Source organism: Aegilops tauschii, chromosome 6 (genome assembly GCF_002575655.3).
Source record: "Aegilops tauschii subsp. strangulata cultivar AL8/78 chromosome 6, Aet v6.0, whole genome shotgun sequence".
Taxonomy (NCBI): Eukaryota; Viridiplantae; Streptophyta; class Magnoliopsida; order Poales; family Poaceae; genus Aegilops; species Aegilops tauschii.
The window spans coordinates 42,194,402-42,215,559 of NC_053040.3; the positions used below are offsets into that span (position 1 = coordinate 42,194,402).

Here is a 21,158-nt window from a genome sequence, read left to right on the forward strand (position 1 = left end):
AATATTTACCTATACTATGCAATTATTTTAAATCATTTTCTCTCTTTCTCATTCTTGCTCAAGTCTCAACTATAAATTCTCCTGACGAGGAATGTTTGGGACGTGAACTTTACTCCGCACTCAGTGTGGTCTGGAGCTACCTTCTGAGTTCATTAATAGGATGAGACCAGTTTCATTTCTTATTATGATCAACAAGGTAGATGAACACTTTGTAAGCTTGGCACCACCTCAATTATGCCATTTTTTATTAAGGTAATGCAAGACGATGGATGTTCATTTTTCTGCGTAGTTCCCATCCATAATATTAGTCACAAGAGGGAGCTCTCAGATGAAACATTTAAGATACAACTAAAGACTGTAGATATGTTTAGAAGGTGAAACCCTTACTATTCTATTTGGACTAATGACATTTGTTTACCTACTGTTGTGAGATGAATCAAAGTAAATGCACATGTGAGTTCTGATGGAGTTTTTTCACAATCAAGACATTTGTATGATACAAGTTAGGTGGTGAAGTTTCAGTTGAAGCTTTCAAAGTTGGCCCTTGGGTTATTATGACCATATAATCCTTAAATTTGATTATTCGCCTATTCTTCAGACTTTGAATGATACAAGTTAGGAGGATTAATCTTTCCAGTGTACCATCATTCTAATGTATGGTTGTCAAAAGAGAATCATCTTATTTTGCTGGTCGTTTCAGGAGAGTTGGTTTGTGAAGTAAAACATTAATTTTTGGCAATAGTTCCCGCAGCAACGCGCGGGGAATCATCTAGTTCTATATAAAAAGTAGTAATTAAATAAATAATCATAAAATTCTGAAAATATTTTTGAAATAAACATGACCTTCTATTGTACTCCCTCCATTCCTAAATATTTGTCTTTCTAGAGATTTCAACAAGTGATTACATACGAAGCAAAATGAGTGAATCTACACTCTAAAATATGTCTATATACATCCGTATGTGATAGTTCATTTGAATCTCTAAAAGACAAATATTTAGGAATGGAGGGAGTACTTGTAGAAAAATTCCATAAAAAAACACGATTGACTTCTTTTAGAAAAAACAAAATTTTTGGTGAAAATACTGTGAATAGTGAGTTATAATAGCAAATACATAAGTCTGAGTTTTTATTTGCAAAAAATTATATACTAGTGGAAAAGAAAGTCAAGTATATTCTAAAAAAACTTCTAAGCTTTTTTGACTTTTATTTTATTTACTAATAATAAATTCCCATATGAGATGTATATACATCCAGGAACCAAAGGCATTTCCCACCAATCAGTGGACAATATTTGGCCAGAAGATTGGTTGTTGGCCCATTTGCACAAAAATCCAACCATTAAATCACAATAAACTGCCTAAAAAATCACAATAAACCCACAGTCTATCCTTGTAGTCTGAAACATCTGTAGGCATTTCAACAAAATCAACCCCCTATAATGAAACAAGGTCAAAGCGATGGAACTGGATGTCTGGATTGTGTGTTGATTTTGTAGAGACCAGAGGATACCCTATGCGTTGCTGCGAGAAATGGTCGATGAAAACTTGGGTTGGGTTGGAGGGGAGACTCCAAAACAGTTGTGGTGACAAAAATGGATTTCAGTACTTTTTTTTCTTAAGAAACGGATTTCAGTTCATTGAACCTGGCCCTGCCACCACCCTTCGGCCCATTAACCCGTCCAGGTCCATCCCATCGGCAGCACCGGTCCCCGCCAATAAACCCTTCACCCCGCAAGGAGCCGCGTCGGCATCGCGCCCATATCCCCGTGCCCGCCCGCTGACGTGACGTACACCGCACCAAGAACCCGTCGGACCCTCCGCCGGCCACGGCGGGAGCGAGTGCCACGCGCGCACGGCCTCACGTGCCGCCCACCGCCCGTGACCCCAATCCCCAAACGAGCCCACGACTATCCTCTCGGTATAAGTGCTCCCCCACCACCGCCACCGTCTTCTACCCCCTCTCCGACCCGAAACCCCCATCCGTCCGTCCGTCCCGGGGAGAAGACCGCCGGCGGAGGAGAGGAGACGCGGGCGAGGCAAGAGGAGAGTCAAATCCCCATCTTGCTCCTCCCCCCGCGCCGCCGACCCCACCCGCGGCATTCTCTCCGGCGTCCCTCCTCCGGCCAGGTACCAACTGAATCCACCCACTTTTTGGGGGTGGGATTTTGATTTGGGGGCGATGTTGACATGACTATTCGACTATTCGAGCTCGTCTCCTTGCGATTAGGATATGGGGACATTTAGTGCTAGTAGTATCTTTGATTTGGCGTGTTCCCGGCTCAGTTTGTTGTGTCTGCAGGGGGAAAAGCAGCAGCAGGATGGTGCTGTGGGTCTTCGGGTATGGGTCCCTGATCTGGAACCCCGGATTCGACTTCGACGAGAAGATCCTGGGATTCATCAAGGGATACAAGCGAACGTTTAATCTTGGTATGCTTGGTTTGGAAGCAAATCTGAACCTGTGACTGTACTTCTTGGTCTGAAGATTTCGTATCTCAACTTTTCTTTCTCCGCAGCTTGCATTGACCATAGAGGCACACCACAGCATCCGGCCAGGACCTGCACCCTTGAATCCGAAGATGAAGCCATATGCGTAAGTTTGACTGCAGCCATGAATTCAATATCTACAGCACATGATGCTGCATTACTATTCTCTGGGAGTGTTGCCATGGCCAGCAACGGGTGACATTTCTGAGACTTGTTGCACCTTCAAACATGCTTGTGTGGCTTCATACTCCCTCCGTCCCAAAATAAGTGTCAAACCTTTTTTTTAAAGCAAAATAAGTGTCTCAACTTTGTTTATCGCAGGGCTTCGTTTATCGCAGAGAAATATATGCCTATTGTTATACGGTCATATTGCAATACCTATCACACTTCCAATTATAACGTGGTCTTCTTTGGATTGTTGTCAAAAAATCTACCTTATGAATTCTTTGGTCAGGACTCGGGACCGAATGTCTTCTGTTTGCATGGTTGCCAATTTTTCGCCATGTCAATCATTCTCTGCCCACTATTTGTCTTGCTAACCTTGGCCAAATCATGGGCAAGCAAAACCTTGACATAATTTTTTGGCAGCGCAACCTTGGGCTCAATCCAAATGTATCCCATCTTCTTGCTCATTTGTTCTTCAATTTCAATGCTTTTGCTGCATTTTCTGTCCAAGCATGAAAACTTGATATTCCGAGTCTTGTTTCATCTTATCCTCCTTTCAAACTTACCCTAATATTGGCTGGTTCCTCACCCATCCACTTTAATGCTGAATGTTTAAATCTGATTCATGTGCAAGTGTTTGTAGACATACCCAAAGTATATTCACTGCATTAGAAGTTCTATTCGCCAAATGAGTAGGCCAAAGTGCATAATGATGTTACAACTGCACCCATGGCGTAAAGATGGTACTTTATTTATTATCCAGTACTCAAGTGTATCCGCTGTATTAGCAGTTCTATTCACCAAAATGAGTAGTCCGACATGTACAATGTTGTTACCGCTGCACCATCGCCATAAAGATTTACTTTTGTTCATTATCCAATATTGATATGCTTTCATGAATGTCATGACATCGCTCTTTCTTTTGGTTTCCTCATTCCTATGGCCTATGGTATTTACATTTACAGCTCATGTCTTTTACAGTGGGGAATTGCTTATTGTGTCAAAGGTGGTCTAGAAAAAGAGCGAGAAGCAATGCAGGTGCAGTGATTTTATTTCTTGTTTATTCGCTTGAAAGAAAGATTGGATTTATCATGCTAGAATTAAATTGGATATGTATGTATCTCCACAGTACTTGGAGAGAAGAGAATGCGAGTATGACCAGAAGATCTCTGTGGATTTCTACAAGGTATAAATGCAAGGCGAATATTTTGACATATTTCTCTCTTCTTTTCTTCAGTACTCTCATTTGCTCTTGCTGTACTTCACTGTTTAGGATGGAAATTCTCTGGAACCAGCTGTGACGGATGTATTAGTGTAAGGGTCGAACTTGACTAGTTACTTTTGTTCACATTCCATGTTTGCTCACTGCCAAACTTACCTGGTCAATGTACAGTTTCGTATCCACTCCTGATCCAGTTGGCAACAAATACTATCTTGGCCCTGCTGCTTTGGAGGATATGGCAAGGTGCGCTGTTGAACCTGTCGATCCTCTTTTATGAATACTCTGCTTCATTAAGAGCATTCTGACTTCCTTTCCAATTGCCTTGTTTACAAAACAGGCAAATTGCTACAGCCAGTGGCCCTAATGGATATAATAGGGACTACCTGTTCTCAATGGAGAAGGCACTGTCCAATATAAGTAAGGAATTGTTTCTCATGTTGTCATCCATCTATTTGCACTCATGTTATTTGATCAAGCCTGTAGGATGCACTTGTTTCTCATCTGTCTATTCTGTTGACATTCCAAACACGACAGTCTAGTTGTCAGTAGTAGTTTGTTCTGGTTGTCTGTCCTCCTTGCAAGCAGAACAAAACTGCACTGGAGGCATATCATCAATCCCTTACAAATGGTGCTATGTCGATTTGTTCAGGCCATGAAGACGACTCGATCATTGTGCTTGCGGATGAGGTGAGGAAGGTGCTCAACAGGTCGACGGAGAAGAAGGTTACCGGCTCCGACATACCATTAAAATCGCATACACCTGTTGTGCACATCTCTGCTCTTCCTGAGGGCACCGTTGCGGTTTCAACATAGTAAGAAGAGCAGCACGGCTGGATCAGCGAAAGAGATGGCATTTTCCTCTGACCACACTCACTCTTGACATTCTACCATTGAAAGATCTGTGGTTTACTTCAGCTCTGGCACCATTGAGGGTGTGCGCTAATTTTCTTTGGCAACTATTGTGGCAAAGGCTCTAGCTTCCAGAGTGCTAATGCGAAAGCCTAAGACTTCAAGTGTTATTGCTTCCCTTGTGATACCCTAATAATAAATGCATTTGGCGACTTCAGCACTTCTGCGCCGCTGAGTTGTGATGCTGTGCTTCATGATTCTGTTTCCTAGTTCGTTATGAATATCATTGACTCTTTTTGAGCAAGAGAATGGCCTCTCGGTGCTCCCTCGATTCATATGATAGGCAAAGGCTGTAGAGTAGTTCTGGGAGATGAACAAATTGGTTAGGAAAACAGTGTTCGATTGAGCTGAAATATTAAAGGGGTCTCGGGAACTCGTGTGTATATTTGTCTGCTAAATCTAGTGATGTTTGATTCGGTTTAAGAGCGGTTTGCAAAATTAAGTAGCGGATACAAGTTGTGTTTACTCTACTTTGCTGAAATCTTGTCTTTTGTGGTTGTTGTTGGTTGGCAAACTGTGGAGAGTGCATTGTAAATCTCTCTAGAGGTTTCGTGGAAGATTTTGTATTAATCATTCTCATAACGAAGTTGTCTAGACCGGTTCGTCCATTGTCATGGTTTTGTACTCAAGTATAGAAAGTTTTTCCATGTTAAATCTTGTGTTGCATGTAATCATTCTCATAACGAAGTTGTCTAGACCGGTTCGTCCATTGTAAATCTTGTGTTGTATGTGCATGTTGTTTGTATTATTCCGCTGTTTACTTGTTAGTTGAAGCTATGCTTAAAGTTCATTACAAGTGAAAGGGGTTGTTTAATGTGCATATTTTCTCTGTTGGGGAACTTGTGCATCACATCTTTGTTGTACAGCTACGCCTAGCGACATCATTGTTGTACAGCTCCGCCTAGCGGCGCTAAGAGTGGCGCAACCCCTCCGTGCAGTGTCGGCGGCGCCCCTTGCAACACTGGAAGCGACCACCGTTTGCAGCACCAATGAAGCGATGGTGGCCCTCAGCACCAGCGCTCAACCCTTGCTGCATCACCAATGGAGTGTCCCGCGGCTCCGGCAGAGCGCCAGTGGCCCATTGCAACACGCGACACCCACTACAAACGCCAGTGGCCTTGCCGGTCCTAGCTTTGGTGCAAGCAACTGTCGCCATGATGGGGGGAAATGATGGCAAACGGGGCTTACAACTCCCAGGTGCGTCGCCCCCGCCCGCCCTCGTAGTAGCACGGCGACGACCGGCGGCCTCGCAGCAAAAATCAGCTGAGCGAGGTTATGAGGGATGGGTGAGATTTTGAATGCGAGGATCGTTTAGAGAAGAAAGAGATACTCGCGAGGGGATAGGGATAGAGGGTGGGGCGGCTTGTGGGCCACAGGCGCACATGGCGACATGGTGCAAGCGTCAGATCGACGTGGATCACACGGTGGCCGGAAGCGAACGTTTTCCTAATTTTTTTTTCATCTTCTCTATGTTATTTGTTCACACGCATGTGAAGTACTCCCATTATGTAAGATGTCTTTTGACATTACGTAGTGCGTTTTTTGACACTAGTGTAGTGTCAAAAAAGTCTTAAGTTATGGGACGGAGAGACCAACTTATACTATCGAAGCTGATTGATCTTTTTTCTTTTTTTGGTTGCTGATGAACAAACACCGTTTTGCAATCTCTTTTTTAGTGCTGATTGATCTCTGCATATAATGATCTTTTTAATCCGAAATACGAACTTTTGGTAAGTCTTTTGGATTGAAACAAAATGGAAGGTTATAATATTGTCAAAATTTTGGTAAATACTCCTACTAAATGGAGTACTACCATGGCTAGATGGGGGCTCAGTCCGACTCCGACCAGGCCCTGGACGGGGTTCTACTTTAGCCGGCTAGCCGCGTGCAAAGAGAACACAAGCCCAAATACGACGTGGTTTATACAGCGGGCTTTCCTAGGAGGGCAGCACTCTGCGCCGGCGCATCGGTCCACATTTGGGCCAGTCCGCTGCTGGGCATTGGATTTGCACGCGTGAGTGGATGAGATTGCCCCGACCAAGTCATCTTCTTCCTCCCGCACGCACGCGTAAACACAGGAAAAAAAACGGATCTCCGCGGGTCAGCCTCCTCGTGCTCGCCCTTGGACGCCGCGTCGCAGCTCACCGAGGCCGCTCGCCGTCGCAGCTCACCTGGGGCATTCGCCGTATGCAGCTCCGCCGGGCCGGGCGTGTCTCCCTCCCTCTGGTTGCAGCACCGCCGGGTGAGGGTTCCAGCATTGTCGCAGTCCGCCATCATAGCCCGTCGCAGCACCGCCCGCCATGCAGCTCCGTCGCCGCCGCTCACCATTGTTAGCTAGCCGTTCTCGGTTTGAAGCTTTTTTAAAAGCGCGTTGTAGCTTTCCTCCAAGCCGGTTGCAGCTTTTTGTCGCTGCGAGATGCCGACCCCAGCTACCTCGTATCCAGTTGAAGCTTTTTTCAAGCTGGTTGTAGCTTTCATGGCTGCCGGATGTAGCATTTTTCAGCACTGATTGCAGCTCTCACGTACATATGTTGAAGCCCCTGCTTCCTTTGATTCCAACAAAAAATGTTGTTGGTTCCAGCTCTGGATTTGCAGGTTGTAGCAAAAACAAAAGCTGGTTCTAGCTCTGGGTTTGCCGGGACAAAAATCATTTGCTGGAAAGGCATTGTTGGTCGCTGCTTCCGCCGGTTGCCGTGGTAGCAAAAACTCTTGCGGGAAGAAGCTTTTGCCTCGTCGTTTGCAACAAAATGAGGCGGCCGCCCACGGCGACATGGAAAACACTCCAGGCAATGCACGAAAACTACATGCTGGTTCCAGCTCTGGATTTGTCGGTTGCAGCAAAATCAGACACCGGTTCCAGCATCCCCTGTGTCGTGGGGTGTGCCTCGCCGTCGAAGCTATGCAGCTCGTCTGTCGGAGCTGGGGGATTGCTGGTGCTGGAAACGACACGCTGGGAGAATAGCCGGAGCTGCGGATGAGAGGTGGTCGTGTGTGGGGGGAAATCGCCGGCCGTGGTGTGGAGGACGACCTCACCAGCGAGATTTGGCTACGGCGGGGGTAGGGGACGATGCGGGGGAGGGGAGGGGGGTAGACGACAGCCTCGCCGGGGCCGCTCGTCGTCGCCGCTCGCTCGCGGGGGCCGCTCGTCGTCGCAACTCGCCGTAGCAGCGGGTGGGACGGGAGAAGAAGCAGGAGCGCGTGGGAGCGGGCGACCGGCCGAAGCTTCAGCCGGCGCACCGTCCCTAAACGTTTCCCTTCCTAGAAAGGGTTTCCTGTTTGTCCAAAGAGTTCTTGCGACGGCGCGGGGGCCAGCGTTTGGCCTCGGCCGACGGCCACACCCTGCATAGTTGGTGAGCCCTCCAACCCCCCTCCCCTACCCCCACATCACTCTCTCTCTCCCTCCCCCTCGCCTCCTCCCCGCCTCCCCTCTCCCCCTCTCGGGAGAAATCCGGAGGCTCTGCGAGCAAGTTTTGCTCAAGCTTGCTTGGTTCCTCGGCAGGAGACATGGCCACGCTGCTATACGAAGCACCCTCTGGCATCGCAATTTTCTCCTTCGATGACGGGGCCTGCCTCCACAATCCAGCCAAGGTACTCGTTTTTCCTGTTGCTGTCAACAGTGAAAAATTCAAGATCATCTAATCGATTTCTCTCAGTTTTTTCTACAGGACTTTTGGGCACGCATGCCACGGCTTGTTAGTACCGCTCCCATTTTCTTTCTTACTGCTTTTGTCATAGTATTTCCTTACGCTTCTTGTTGCCAACTTGAACTGCTTGGTTCGACACAGTTGAGATGCTCTTAATAAAAGATGTGACAAGAATGTGGCTTATGCTGGTGGGCTTGTTGGGTTGACGTTAGAGATCGATATGTCTACTATTAAGCGCCCCTCGTCTGTTCGGGTTAAGATTGGATGACGCAGTATTGATAATCTTCCTGTTTCTGCTGAGGGTTGCATGGAGGGGCCGTTTTTACAAATTCCTATATGAAGTAGAGGAAGTTCTGGTGAGAAACCCGGTGAAGGAAGATGATTCTGTGCCTGTTAGAAATGATCAGAAAGAATCCCTGCTGTCCACTCCGAAGAGGAAGAGGCAGGACGGGGGAACTGAGCCATCTAAGAGTGTTCATGCTCCTGCTGAGCATGGTACATCTTCCTTCAGGGGAGGGAAGGCCTGTCGCCTGCTCCCTCTTGAAAAAGAGAATGAAAATGAGGAGGATAACTTGTTAGACTCTTATGAAAGTGATGATGATAAAACTTTATTTATTGAGAAGCTGGCCAATGAGAATTCTGCTCAAGAGGGCTATGAAGAGAAATCAGATGGAGGAAAAATCGCTGATCATGAGGAAAAACACCTGACAAGAGCACTGATGTGCAAACACTGCAGGTGAATGTACTTCCTTTGATTGAGAAGAAATGCTCATATGTGGAGGTAGTAACTTGTTGGAAATATGCCCTGGAGGCAATAATAAATGGTTATTATTATATTTCTTTGTTCATGGTAATTGTCTATTGTTCATGCTATAATTGTGTTATCCGGAAATCGTAATACATGTGTGAATACATAGACCACAACGTGTCCCTAGTAAGCCTCTAGTTGACTAGCTCGTTGATCAACAGATAGTCATGGTTTCCTGACTATGGACATTGGATGTCGTTGATAACGGGATCACATCATTAGGAGAATGATGTGATGGACAAGACCCAATCCTAAGCATAGCATAAAAGATCGTGTAGTTTCGTTTGCTAGAGCTTTTCCAATGTCAAGTATCTTTTCCTTAGACCATGAGATCGTGCAACTCCCGGATACCGTAGGAGTGCTTTGGGTGTGCCAAACGTCACAACGTAACTGGGTGACTATAAAGGTGCACTACGGGTATCTCCGAAAGTGTCTGTTGGGTTGGCACGGATCGAGACTGGGATTTGTCACTCCGTGTGACGGAGAGGTATCTCTGGGCCCACTCGGTAATGCATCATCATAATGAGCTCTATGTGACTAAGGCGTTAGTCACGGGATCATGCATTGCGGTACGAGTAAAGAGACTTGCCGGTAACGAGATTGAACAAGGTATTGGGATACCGACGATCGAATCTCGGGCAAGTAACATACCGATTGACAAAGGGAATTGCATACGGGATTGATTGAATCCTCGACACCGTGGTTCATCCGATGAGATCATCGTGGAACATGTGGGAGCCAACATGGGTATGCAGATCCCGCTGTTGGTTATTGACCGGAGAGGCGTCTCGGTCATGTCTGCATGTCTCCCGAACCCGTAGGGTCTACACACTTAAGGTTCGGTGACGCTAGGGTTGTAGAGATATGTGTATGCGGAAACCCGAAAGTTGTTCGGAGTCTCGGATGAGATCCCGGACGTCACGAGAGGTTCCGGAATGGTCCGGAGGTGAAGAATTATATATAGGAAGTCAAGTTTCGGCCACCGGGAAAGTTTCGGGGGTTACCGATATGGTACCGGGACCACCGGAAGGGTCCCGGGGGTCCACCGGGTGGGGCCACCTATCCCGGAGGGCCCCATGGGCTGAAGTGGGAAGGGAACCAGCCCCTAGTGGGCTGGGCGCCCCCCCATGGGCCTCCCCCATGCGCCTAGGGTTGGGAACCCTAGGGTGGGGGGCTTCCCACTTGCCTTGGGGGGCAAGGCAACCCCCTTGGCCGCCGCCCCCCACCCTAGATGGGTTTGGCCGGCGCCCCCCCTCCCAAGGGGGCCTATATAAAGGGGGGAGGGAGGGCAGCAACAACACAGCCTTGGGCGCCTCCCTCCTCCCCTGCAACACCTCTCTCTGTCGTATAAGCTTGGCGAAGCCCTGCCGGCATCCCGCTGCATCCACCACCACGCCGTCGTGCTGCTGGATCTCCATCAACCTCTCCTTCCCCCTTGCTGGATCAAGAAGGAGGAGATGTCGCTGCACCGTACGTGTGTTGAACGCGGAGGTGCCGTCCGTTCGGCACTCGGTCATCGGTGATTTGGATCACGGCGAGTACGACTCCGTCATCCACGTTCATTGGAACGCTTCCGCTCGCGATCTACAAGGGTATGTAGATGCACTCCTTTCCCCTCGTTGCTAGTATACTCCATAGATGCATCTTGGTGAGCGTAGGAAAATTTTAAAATTATGCTACGATTCTCAACAGTGGCATCATGAGCCAGGCCTATGCGTAGTTACTATGCACGAGTAGAACACAAAGAAGTTGTGGGCGTTGATGTTGCCAATTCTTCTTGCCGCTACTAGTCGTTTCTTGTTTCGGCGGCATTGTAGGATGAAGCGGCCCGGACCGACCTTACACGTACGCTTACGTGAGACAGGTTCCACCGACTGACATGCACTAGTTGCATAAGGTGGCTAGCGGGTGTCTGTCTCTCCTACTTTAGTCGGAACGGATTCGATGAAAAGGGTCCTTATGAAGGGTAAATAGAAATTGTCAAATCACGTTGTGGTCATACGTAGGTAAGAAAACGTTCTTGCTAGAAACCTACAAACCACGTAAAAACTTGCAACAACAATTAGAGGACGTCTAACTTGTTTTTGCAGCAAGTGCTATGTGATGTGATATGGCCAGAAGATGTGATGAATGATATATGTGATGTATGAGATTGATCATATTCTTGTAATAGGAATCACGACTTCCATGTCGATGAGTATGACAACCGGCAGGAGCCATAGGAGTTGTCTTTATTATTTTGTATGACCTGCGTGTCATTGAATAACGCCATGTAAATTACTTTACTTTGTTGCTAAACGTGTTAGCCATAGAAGTAGAAGTAATCGTTGGCGTGACGACTTCATGAAGACACAATGATGGAGATCATGGTGTCATGCCGGTGACGAAGATGATCATGGTGCCCCGAAGATGGAGATCAAAGGAGCATAATGATATTGGCCATATCATGTCACTATTTGATTGCATGTGATGTTTATCATGTTTTTGCATCTTATTTGCTTAGAACGACGGTAGTAAGTAAGATGATCCCTTATAATAATTTCAAGAAAGTGTTCACCCTAACTGTGCACCGTTGCGAAGGTTCGTTGTTTCGAAGCACCACGTGATGATCGGGTGTGATAGATTCTAACGTTCGAATACAACGGGTGTTGACGAGCCTAGCATGTACAGACATGGCCTCGGAACACACGCAATACACTTAGGTTGACTTGACGAGCCTAGCATGTACAGACATGGCCTCGGAACACGGAGGACCGAAAGGTCGAGCATGAATCGTATAGAAGATACGATCAACATGGAGATGTTCACCGATCTTGACTAGTCCGTCTCACGTGATGATCGGACACGGCCTAGTTAAACTCGGATCATGTTTTACACTTAGATGACTAGAGGGATGTCTATCTGAGTGGGAGTTCATTAAATAATTTGATTAGATGAACTTAATTATCATGAACTTAGTCTAAAATCTTTACACTATGTCTTGTAGATCAAATGGCCAACGTTGTCCTCAATTTCAACGCGTTCCTAGAGAAAACCAAGCTGAAAGATGATGGCAGCAACTATACGGACTGGGTCCGGAACCTGAGGATCATCGTCATAGTAGCCAAGAAAGATTATGTCTTAGAAGCACCACTAGGTGAAGCACCAATCCCTGAGAACCAAGACGTTATGAACGCTTGGCAGCAGCGTGCTGATGATTACTCCCTCGTTCAGTGCGGCATACTTTACAGTTTAGAACCGGGTCTCCAAAAGCGTTTTGAGAAACATGGAGCATATGAGATGTTCGAGGAGCTGAAATTGGTTTTGCAAGCTCATGCCCGGGTCGAGAGATATGATGTCTCCGACAAGTTCTTCAGCTGTAAAATGGAGGAGAACAGTTCTGTAAGTGAGCACATACTCAGAATGTCTGGGTTGCACAACCGCTTGACTCAGCTGGGAGTTAATCTCCCGGATGACGCGGTCATTGACAGAATCCTCCAGTCGCTTCCACCAAGCTACAAGAGCTTTGTGATGAACTTCAATATGCAGGGGATGGAAAAGACCATTCCTGAGGTATATTCAATGCTGAAATCAGCTGAAGTGGAGATCAGAAAAGAACATCAAGTGTTGATGGTGAATAAAACCACTAAGTTCAAGAAGGGCAAGGGTAAGAAGAACTTCAAAAAGGACGGCAAGGGAGTTGCCGCGCCCGGTAAGCCAGTTGCCGGGAAGAAGTCGAAGAATGGAACCAAGCCCGAGACTGAGTGCTTTTATTGCAAGGGAAGTGGTCACTGGAAGCGGAACTGCCCCAAATACTTAGCGGACAAGAAGGCCGGCAACACCAAAGGTATATGTGATATACATGTAATTGATGTGTACCTTACCAGTACTCGTAGTAGCTCCTGGGTATTTGATACCGGTGCGGTTGCTCATATTTGTAACTCAAAACAGGAACTACGGAATAAACGGAGACTGGCGAAGGACGAGGTGACGATGCGCGTCGGGAATGGTTCCAAGGTCGATGTGATCGCCGTCGGCATGTTACCTCTGCATCTACCTACGGGATTAGTTTTAAACCTTAATAATTGTTATTTAGTGCTAGCTTTGAGCATGAACATTGTATCTGGATCTCGTTTAATTCGAGATGGCTACTCATTTAAATCCGAGAATAATGGTTGTTCTATTTATTTGAGAGATATGTTTTATGGTCATGCCCCGCTGGTCAATGGTTTATTTTTGATGAATCTCGAACGTGATGTTACACATGTTCATAGTGTGAATACCAAAAGATGTAAAGTTGATAACGATAGTCCCACATACTTGTGGCACTGCCGCCTTGGTCACATTGGTGTCAAGCGCATGAAGAAGCTCCATACAGATGGACTTTTGGAGTCTCTTGATTACGAATCATTTGACACGTGCGAACCATGCCTCATGGGTAAGATGACCAAGACTCCGTTCTCCGGAACAATGGAGCGAGCAACCAACTTATTGGAAATCATACATACCGATGTGTGTGGTCCAATGAGTGTTGAGGCTCGCGGAGGATAACGTTATGTTCTCACTCTCACTGATGATTTAAGTAGATATGGGTATGTCTACCTAATGAAACACAAGTCTGAAACCTTTGAAAAGTTCAAGGAATTTCAGAGTGAAGTTGAGAATCAACGTGACAGGAAAATAAAATTCTTACGATCAGATCGTGGTGGAGAATATTTAAGTCACGAATTTGGTGCACACTTAAGGAAATGTGGAATAGTTTCACAACTCACGCCGCCTGGAACACCTCAGAGAAATGGTGTGTCCGAACGTCGTAATCGCACTCTATTGGATATGGTGCGATTTATGATGTCTCTTACCGATTTACCGCTCTCATTTTGGGGCTATGCTTTAGAGACTGCCGCATTCACTTTAAATAGGGCTCCGTCGAAATCCGTTGAGACGACACCGTATGAATTATGGTTTGGGAAGAAACCTAAGCTGTCGTTTCTAAAAGTTTGGGGATGCGATGCTTATGTCAAGAAACTTCAACCTGAAAAGCTCGAACCCAAGTCGGAAAATGCGTCTTCATAGGATACCCTAAGGAAACTATTGGGTATACCTTCTACCTCAGATCCGAAGGCAAGATCTTCGTTGCCAAGAACGGGTCCTTTCTGGAGAAGGAGTTTCTCTCGAAAGAATTGAGTGGGAGGAAAGTGGAACTTGATGAGGTGATAGTCACCCCTTTCGAACCGGAAAGTAGCACAGCGCGGGAAAATGTTCCTGTGGTGCCTACACCGACTGGGGAGGAAGTTAATGATGATGATCATGAAGCTTCAGATCAAGATACTGAAATTCGTAGGTCCACAAGGACACGTTCCGCACCAGAGTGGTACGGCAACCCTGTCCTGGAAATCATGTTGTTAGACAACGGTGAACCTTCGAACTATGAAGAAGCGATGGCGGGCCCAGATTCCGACAAATGGCTAGAAGCCATGAAATCCGAGATAGGATCCATGTATGAAAACGAAGTATGGACTTTGACTGACTTGCCCGATGATCGGCGAGCCATAGAAAACAAATGGATCTTTAAGAAGAAGACGGACGCGGATGGTAATGTGACCATCTATAAGGCTCGACTTGTCGCTAAGGGTTATCGACAAGTTCAAGGGGTTGACTACGATGAGACTTTCTCACCCGTAGCGAAGCTGAAGTCCGTCCGAATCATGTTAGCAATTGCCGCATACTATGATTATGAGATATGGCAGATGGACGTCAAAACGGCATTCCTTAACGGCTTCCTTAAGGAAGAGTTGTATATGATGCAGCAGGAAGGTTTTGCCGATCCTAAGAATGCTAACAAAGTATGCAAGCTCCAGCGCTCAATCTATGGGCTGGTGCAAGCATCTCGGAGTTGGAACATTCGCTTTGATGAGATGATCAAAGCGTTTGGGTTTACACAGACTTATGGAGAAGCCTGTGTTTACAAGAAAGTGAGTGGGAGCTCTGTAGCATTTCTCATATTATATGTGGATGACATATTATTGATGGGAAATGATATAGAATTCTTGGAAAGTATAAAGGCCTATTTGAATAAGTGTTTTTCAATGAAGGACCTTGGAGAAGCTGCTTATATATTAGGCATCAAGATCTATAGAGATAGATCAAGATGCCTCATTGGTCTTTCACAGAGTACATACCTTGACAAGATATTGAAGAAGTTCAATATGGATCAGTCCAAGAAGGGGTTCTTGCCTGTATTGCAAGGTGTGCAATTGAGCACGGCTCAATGCCCGACCACGGCAGAAGATATAGAAAAGATGAGTGTCATCCCCTATGCCTCGGCCATAGGGTCTATTATGTATGCCATCCTGTGTACCAGACCTGATGTAAACCTTGCCGTAAGTTTGGTAGGAAGGTACCAAAGTAATCCCGGCATGGAACACTGGACAGCGGTCAAGAATATCCTGAAGTACCTGAAGAGGACTAAGGATATGTTTCTCGTTTATGGAGGTGACGAAGAGCTCGTCGTAAAGGGTTACGTCGACGCTAGCTTCGACACAGATCTGGATGACTCGAAGTCACAGACCGGATACGTGTATATTTTGAATGGAGGAGCAGTAAGCTGGTGCAGTTGCAAGCAAAGCGTCGTGGCGGGATCTACATGTGAAGCGGAGTACATGGCAGCCTCGGAGGCAGCACAGGAAGCAGTCTGGATGAAGGAGTTCATTACCGACCTAGGGGTGATTCCCAATGCGTCGGGCCCGATGACTCTCTTCTGTGACAACACTGGAGCTATTGCCCTTGCGAAGGAGCCCAGGTTTCACAGGAAGACCAGGCGTATCAAGCGTCGCTTCAACTCCATTCGTGAAAGTGTTCAAAATGGAGACATAGATATTTGTAAAGTACATACGGACCTGAATGTAGCAGATCCGTTGACTAAACCTCTCCCTAGGGCAAAACATGATCAACACCAGGACGCAATGGGTGTTCGATTCATCACAATGTAACTAGATTATTGACTCTAGTGCAAGTGGGAGACTGTTGGAAATATGCCCTAGAGGCAATAATAAATGGTTATTATTATATTTCTTTGTTCATGGTAATTGTCTATTGTTCATGCTATAATTGTGTTATCCGGAAATCGTAATACATGTGTGAATACATAGACCACAACGTGTCCCTAGTAAGCCTCTAGTTGACTAGCTCGTTGATCAACATATAGTCATGGTTTCCTGACTATGGACATTGGATGTCGTTGATAACGGGATCACATCATTAGGAGAATGATGTGATGGACAAGACCCAATCCTAAGCATAGCATAAAAGATCGTGTAGTTTCGTTTGCTAGAGCTTTTCCAATGTCAAGTATCTTTTCCTTAGACCATGAGATCGTGCAACTCCCGGATACCGTAGGAGTGCTTTGGGTGTGCCAAACGTCACAACGTAACTGGGTGACTATAAAGGTGCACTACGGGTATCTCCGAAAGTGTCTGTTGGGTTGGCACGGATCGAGACTGGGATTTGTCACTCCGTGTGACGGAGAGGTATCTCTGGGCCCACTCGGTAATGCATCATCATAATGAGCTCTATGTGACTAAGGCGTTAGTCACGGGATCATGCATTGCGGTACGAGTAAAGAGACTTGCCTGTAACGAGATTGAACAAGGTATTGGGATACCGACGATCGAATCTCGGGCAAGTAACATACCGATTGACAAAGGGAATTGCATACGGGATTGATTGAATCCTCGACACCGTGGTTCATCCGATGAGATCATCGTGGAACATGTGGGAGCCAACATGGGTATCCAGATCCCGCTGTTGGTTATTGACCGGAGAGGCGTCTCGGTCATGTCTGCATGTCTCCCGAACCCGTAGGGTCTACACACTTAAGGTTCGATGACGCTAGGGTTGTAGAGATATGTGTATGCGGAAACCCGAAAGTTGTTCGGAGTCCCGGATGAGATCCCGGACATCACGAGAGGTTCCGGAATGGTCCGGAGGTGAAGAATTATATATAGGAAGTCAAGTTTCGGCCACCGGGAAAGTTTCGGGGGTTACCGGTATTGTACCGGGACCACCGGAAGGGTCCCGGGGGTCCACCGGGTGGGGCCACCTATCCCGGAGGGCCCCATGGGCTGAAGTGGGAAGGGAACCATCCCCTAGTGGGCTGGGCGCCCCCCCATGGGCCTCCCCCATGCGCCTAGGGTTGGGAACCCTAGGGTGGGGGGCTTCCCACTTGCCTTGGGGGGCAAGGCAACCCCCTTGGCCGCCGCCCCCCTCCCTAGATGGGTTTGGCCGGCGCCCCTCCTCCCAAGGGGGCCTATATAAAGGGGGGGGAGGGAGGGCAGCAACAACCAAGCCTTGGGCGCCTCCCTCCTCCCCTGCAACACCTCTCTCTTTCGTATAAGCTCGGCGAAGCCCTGCCGGCATCCCGCTGCATCCACCACCACGCCGTCGTGCTGTTGGATCTCCATCAACCTCTCCTTCCCCCTTGCTGGATCAAGAAGGAGGAGACGTCGCTGCACCGTACGTGTGTTGAACGCGGAGGTGCCGTCCGTTCGGCACTCGGTCATCGGTGATTTGGATCACGGCGAGTACGACTCCGTCATCCACGTTCATTGGAACGCTTCCGCTCGCGATCTACAAGGGTATGTAGATGCACTCATTTCCCCTCGTTGCTAGTATACTCCATAGATGCATCTTGGTGAGCGTAGGAAAATTTTAAAATTATGCTACGATTCCCAGCATAACTGGTGTTTCGCAGGTCTCAGAAGTGACAGGAGAGGTGGATCCTAAGCTGAAGGTATCAGATGATTATCTGGTACACCTGCCATCGCCTGATTGTGACAATGAGATAATTCCCACACCTCCATTGATCCCTGAGACTAACCTGAGGTTTAGTCTTCGATGTGGTCAGGAGAGGCAGGGAGACATGATGCAAAAAGCTATGGAAGTGGCCAAGAAGAAAAAACTGGAAGGTAAATATCAAAACCCTAGAAAAAATTCTTTTGCTGCTTTGGGGGATGCTGAGCTAATAAGTAGAGCTAATAAAATGGGGGTTCTAATTCCAGATGATCACTTTACCTGTATTGATATTCTTCATGAGTTAGAGGATGTTAGAGGAAATCTGTTGAGTAAACAGGATGACATTAATAAAAGAAATGAGAAAGAGGATGACCTGGTGGTCACAAATGGACTGGGAAAACAAGCCCCTCTCAGCTTATCTTGGTTAGAACAAGATGAATATTGTAGTGAAGATTTATGTTCTTATAAAAATGGGAGTAGAAAGAAAAAAAGTAAGTCTGCTGTCAAGCTATCTAGGCCTGTGACTAGAAGCCAAAAGAAAATGACAGTAGAAAACATTGATCGTGGTAATCCTGCCCTGGCCCCTGGCAGGGTTACCAGGTCCAAAAAACAAAAAAACCGTTCCAAATGAGAGGTTTCATTTGGAACTGCAGAGGGGTGGGCAAGAAAGGAATGGCCACCTGCCTCTCTGATTTAATAAGTGACCATTCCCTTGATCTCCTGGGTCTACAGGAAACCATGAAGAAAAACTTCTCCCCTAAATGCTTGAGAAAAATTGACCCTTTTAGTATCTTTGAGTGGGTCTGGATCCCCTCATGTGGCAAATCAGGTGGTATCATTGCAGGGGCTAGAAAAGACATTTTGGACTTGAGTTCTAACAAGAAAGGAAAGTTCATGATCCAGCTTGATCTAATAGATAGGAGGAATAAATCTGAATGAAGTATTCTAGTGGTGTATGGCCCAGCTCATGAGGAGATGAGGGAGGAGTTCCTGCTGGAATTTGCTCAATTCTGTTCTAATATGAACAAACCCTACATAGTTGGAGGAGACTTTAACATCTTGAGGCATGGTGGTGAGAAGAATAAAAAATTACATGGACATAAATCTATGGACATGTTCAATTATGTCATTAATGCATATGGCCTGAGGGAGATTTATTGTAGTGGAGGGAAATATACTTGGACAAATAACCAGACCCACCCCACTTTGGAAAAGCTAGACAGGATTTTGATGTCTAGCGACTGGGAAAACTTATACCCATTGGTAACTGTTAGAAAGCTGGTTAGAGAGTTATCTGACCATAACCCCCTACTCCTTTTCTCAGGAGACATGGGCAGGGAGGCACATAAACCTAGGGAGTTTAGGTTTGATCTGGCCTGGTTTAAAAATGAGGACTTTCTACCCTGAGTGGAGAAAATCTGGAATAAAGCGGTTAAAGCTGAAGATTCTATTGATATTCTTAATATCAAACTAAAAAGGTTTAAAACCTTCTTCAAAGGGTGGGGGTCCAATAAGTACGGCCATACCAAGAAAAGAAAAGAATAATTAAGAGTAGAATTGTCCACTCTTGAGGAGCTTGAAGAGGAGGGACCTCTGACCCCTGAGATGTATAGTAGAAAGGTGGATATTAATTTTGAGCTTCATGAGATTCTGGTGAATGAGGAGATTTTCTGGCTGCAACAATCCCATGAGCGTTGGCTGCTCAAAGGGGATTTGAACACAGTACAGACGCAAGCGCTCATATACACGCACATACACTCACCCCTATGAACGCACACACGCACACCCTACCCCTATGAGCACCTTCGAAAGACTGAGGCGACATATTATCTTGAAATTTACGAAATCATTAAATAAATCCAGGAATAAATGCGAGCAGCAGGACTTGAACCCTGGTGGGTTGGGGATACCACAATCCCTCTAACCATCCAACCACAAGTTGGTTCGCGAGGATCGACAACATTGATAGATGTGTCAGTCAGAAACCGCATCGGATCCTCGCATTTCTAGATTTTTTTTAGATACAATCGCATTTCTAGATCGAATAAAAAGGAGCCGACGACCACCTCGGTCCAGCCTTTCATGGGCCTAGCCCATGTACACATCCACAACGATTCCAAACCCTAGCCCGATAGTGCCCACCACAGCAACCCGCCAGGACGGCTACAAATACCGGATCCCCGAACTCTCTTCCTTCCACCGCCGCCGGCAGCCATCCTCATCTCCCCGTTCCCCGATCTAGGGTTCACTCCTCGTTTCGAGCCTTATTGATTTCCATTTGCCGTGTTTCATCGTTTATTCAGCCCCGACGTTGATTTGCTTTTGCTGTCTCGTTCTTCTGTTCTTGGCCTAAAATTGCAATTGTTCGCTGCCAATCTGCGGCGAGGAATCTATCCTTAGGCCAGATCGAACCAAAGGGGAGAGCACTTTCCTAGCTCTCCCCGTCTGCTTTTTAAGCTCCGGCTGTCCTCTGTTTATCCAGGATTTGCCGGTGACAAAGCAGATAAATTTTTCTGCAAATCAAAATCTTTCGGTACTGCATCTCTCCGTCTCTGTTTGGGTTGTTTTCGCCTGATGGCTTGGCTAGGTGTGACGAAGAAAATCATTCGGATTCCCATTGATTTGTATTGACAAATGTGAGATCTTAAACCAGCTACTTCTGACCTAAAAGCTGCCATAAGCCATCTCTTTGTTTCGATTTTGTTTGATTTTGTTTGGTGCCGTGTCCAATAGCATGGTGAGGATGAAGAAGAAAATCATTCGGATTCCCATTGATTTGTAATAAACATGAGATCTTTAACCAGCTACTTCTGACTCGAATCATACAATCTGCTCTTTTTTTGGGTGCTTTTTGTTATTTTTGGAGCCAGTGATGTTATCAAAATATTTGCTACTCTTGATGGGGCAATGGCCCCATCTGATGACCACAACCACCAAGATCTCTGAGGCCCTGTTTATTTTTTTTTGATTCTGTGGACAGCTCCACATGAAAGGCGTTCTGATGCGCCAGATCTGAACATTTTTGTACTATAGGTTCAGATGTAGGCTGTATGAGGTGGAACATTCAAGACAGTTTAGATGGCATGAGGCGCAGTGTGCTTTCCTACAGGGCATTCATAGCATGTTAATGATCTGGTAGCTAAAGGTTTAGATTC

The 21,158-nt window shown here is 46.4% G+C and overlaps 1 protein-coding gene and 3 non-coding genes across 4 annotated transcripts; all 4 read left to right on the top strand.

Moving 5' to 3' along the window:
- Positions 1–1,745: 1,745 nt before the first annotated feature.
- On the top strand, positions 1,746–4,942 carry LOC109782856 (gamma-glutamylcyclotransferase 2-2). The gene is made up of 9 exons (XM_020341487.4): positions 1,746–2,129; positions 2,302–2,429; positions 2,516–2,592; positions 3,633–3,689; positions 3,781–3,837; positions 3,925–3,965; positions 4,045–4,116; positions 4,211–4,290; positions 4,523–4,942. Exons 2-9 carry the CDS (start codon positions 2,321–2,323, stop codon positions 4,684–4,686), a joined length of 657 nt encoding a protein of 218 aa, XP_020197076.1. The 5' UTR covers positions 1,746–2,129; positions 2,302–2,320; the 3' UTR covers positions 4,687–4,942.
- Positions 4,943–20,586: 15,644 nt separating this feature from the next.
- On the top strand, positions 20,587–20,671 carry LOC120967606 (small nucleolar RNA R12). Its single transcript, XR_005761336.1, has one exon. It is a non-coding gene; the product is annotated as a small nucleolar RNA R12 (small nucleolar RNA).
- Positions 20,672–20,740: 69 nt separating this feature from the next.
- Positions 20,741–20,822, top strand: LOC120967605 (small nucleolar RNA R12). The gene has a single exon (XR_005761335.1). It is a non-coding gene; the product is annotated as a small nucleolar RNA R12 (small nucleolar RNA).
- Positions 20,823–20,867: 45 nt separating this feature from the next.
- Positions 20,868–20,953, top strand: LOC120967551 (small nucleolar RNA SNORD24). Its single transcript, XR_005761290.1, has one exon. It is a non-coding gene; the product is annotated as a small nucleolar RNA SNORD24 (small nucleolar RNA).
- The last annotated feature ends 205 nt before the right edge of the window (positions 20,954–21,158 follow it).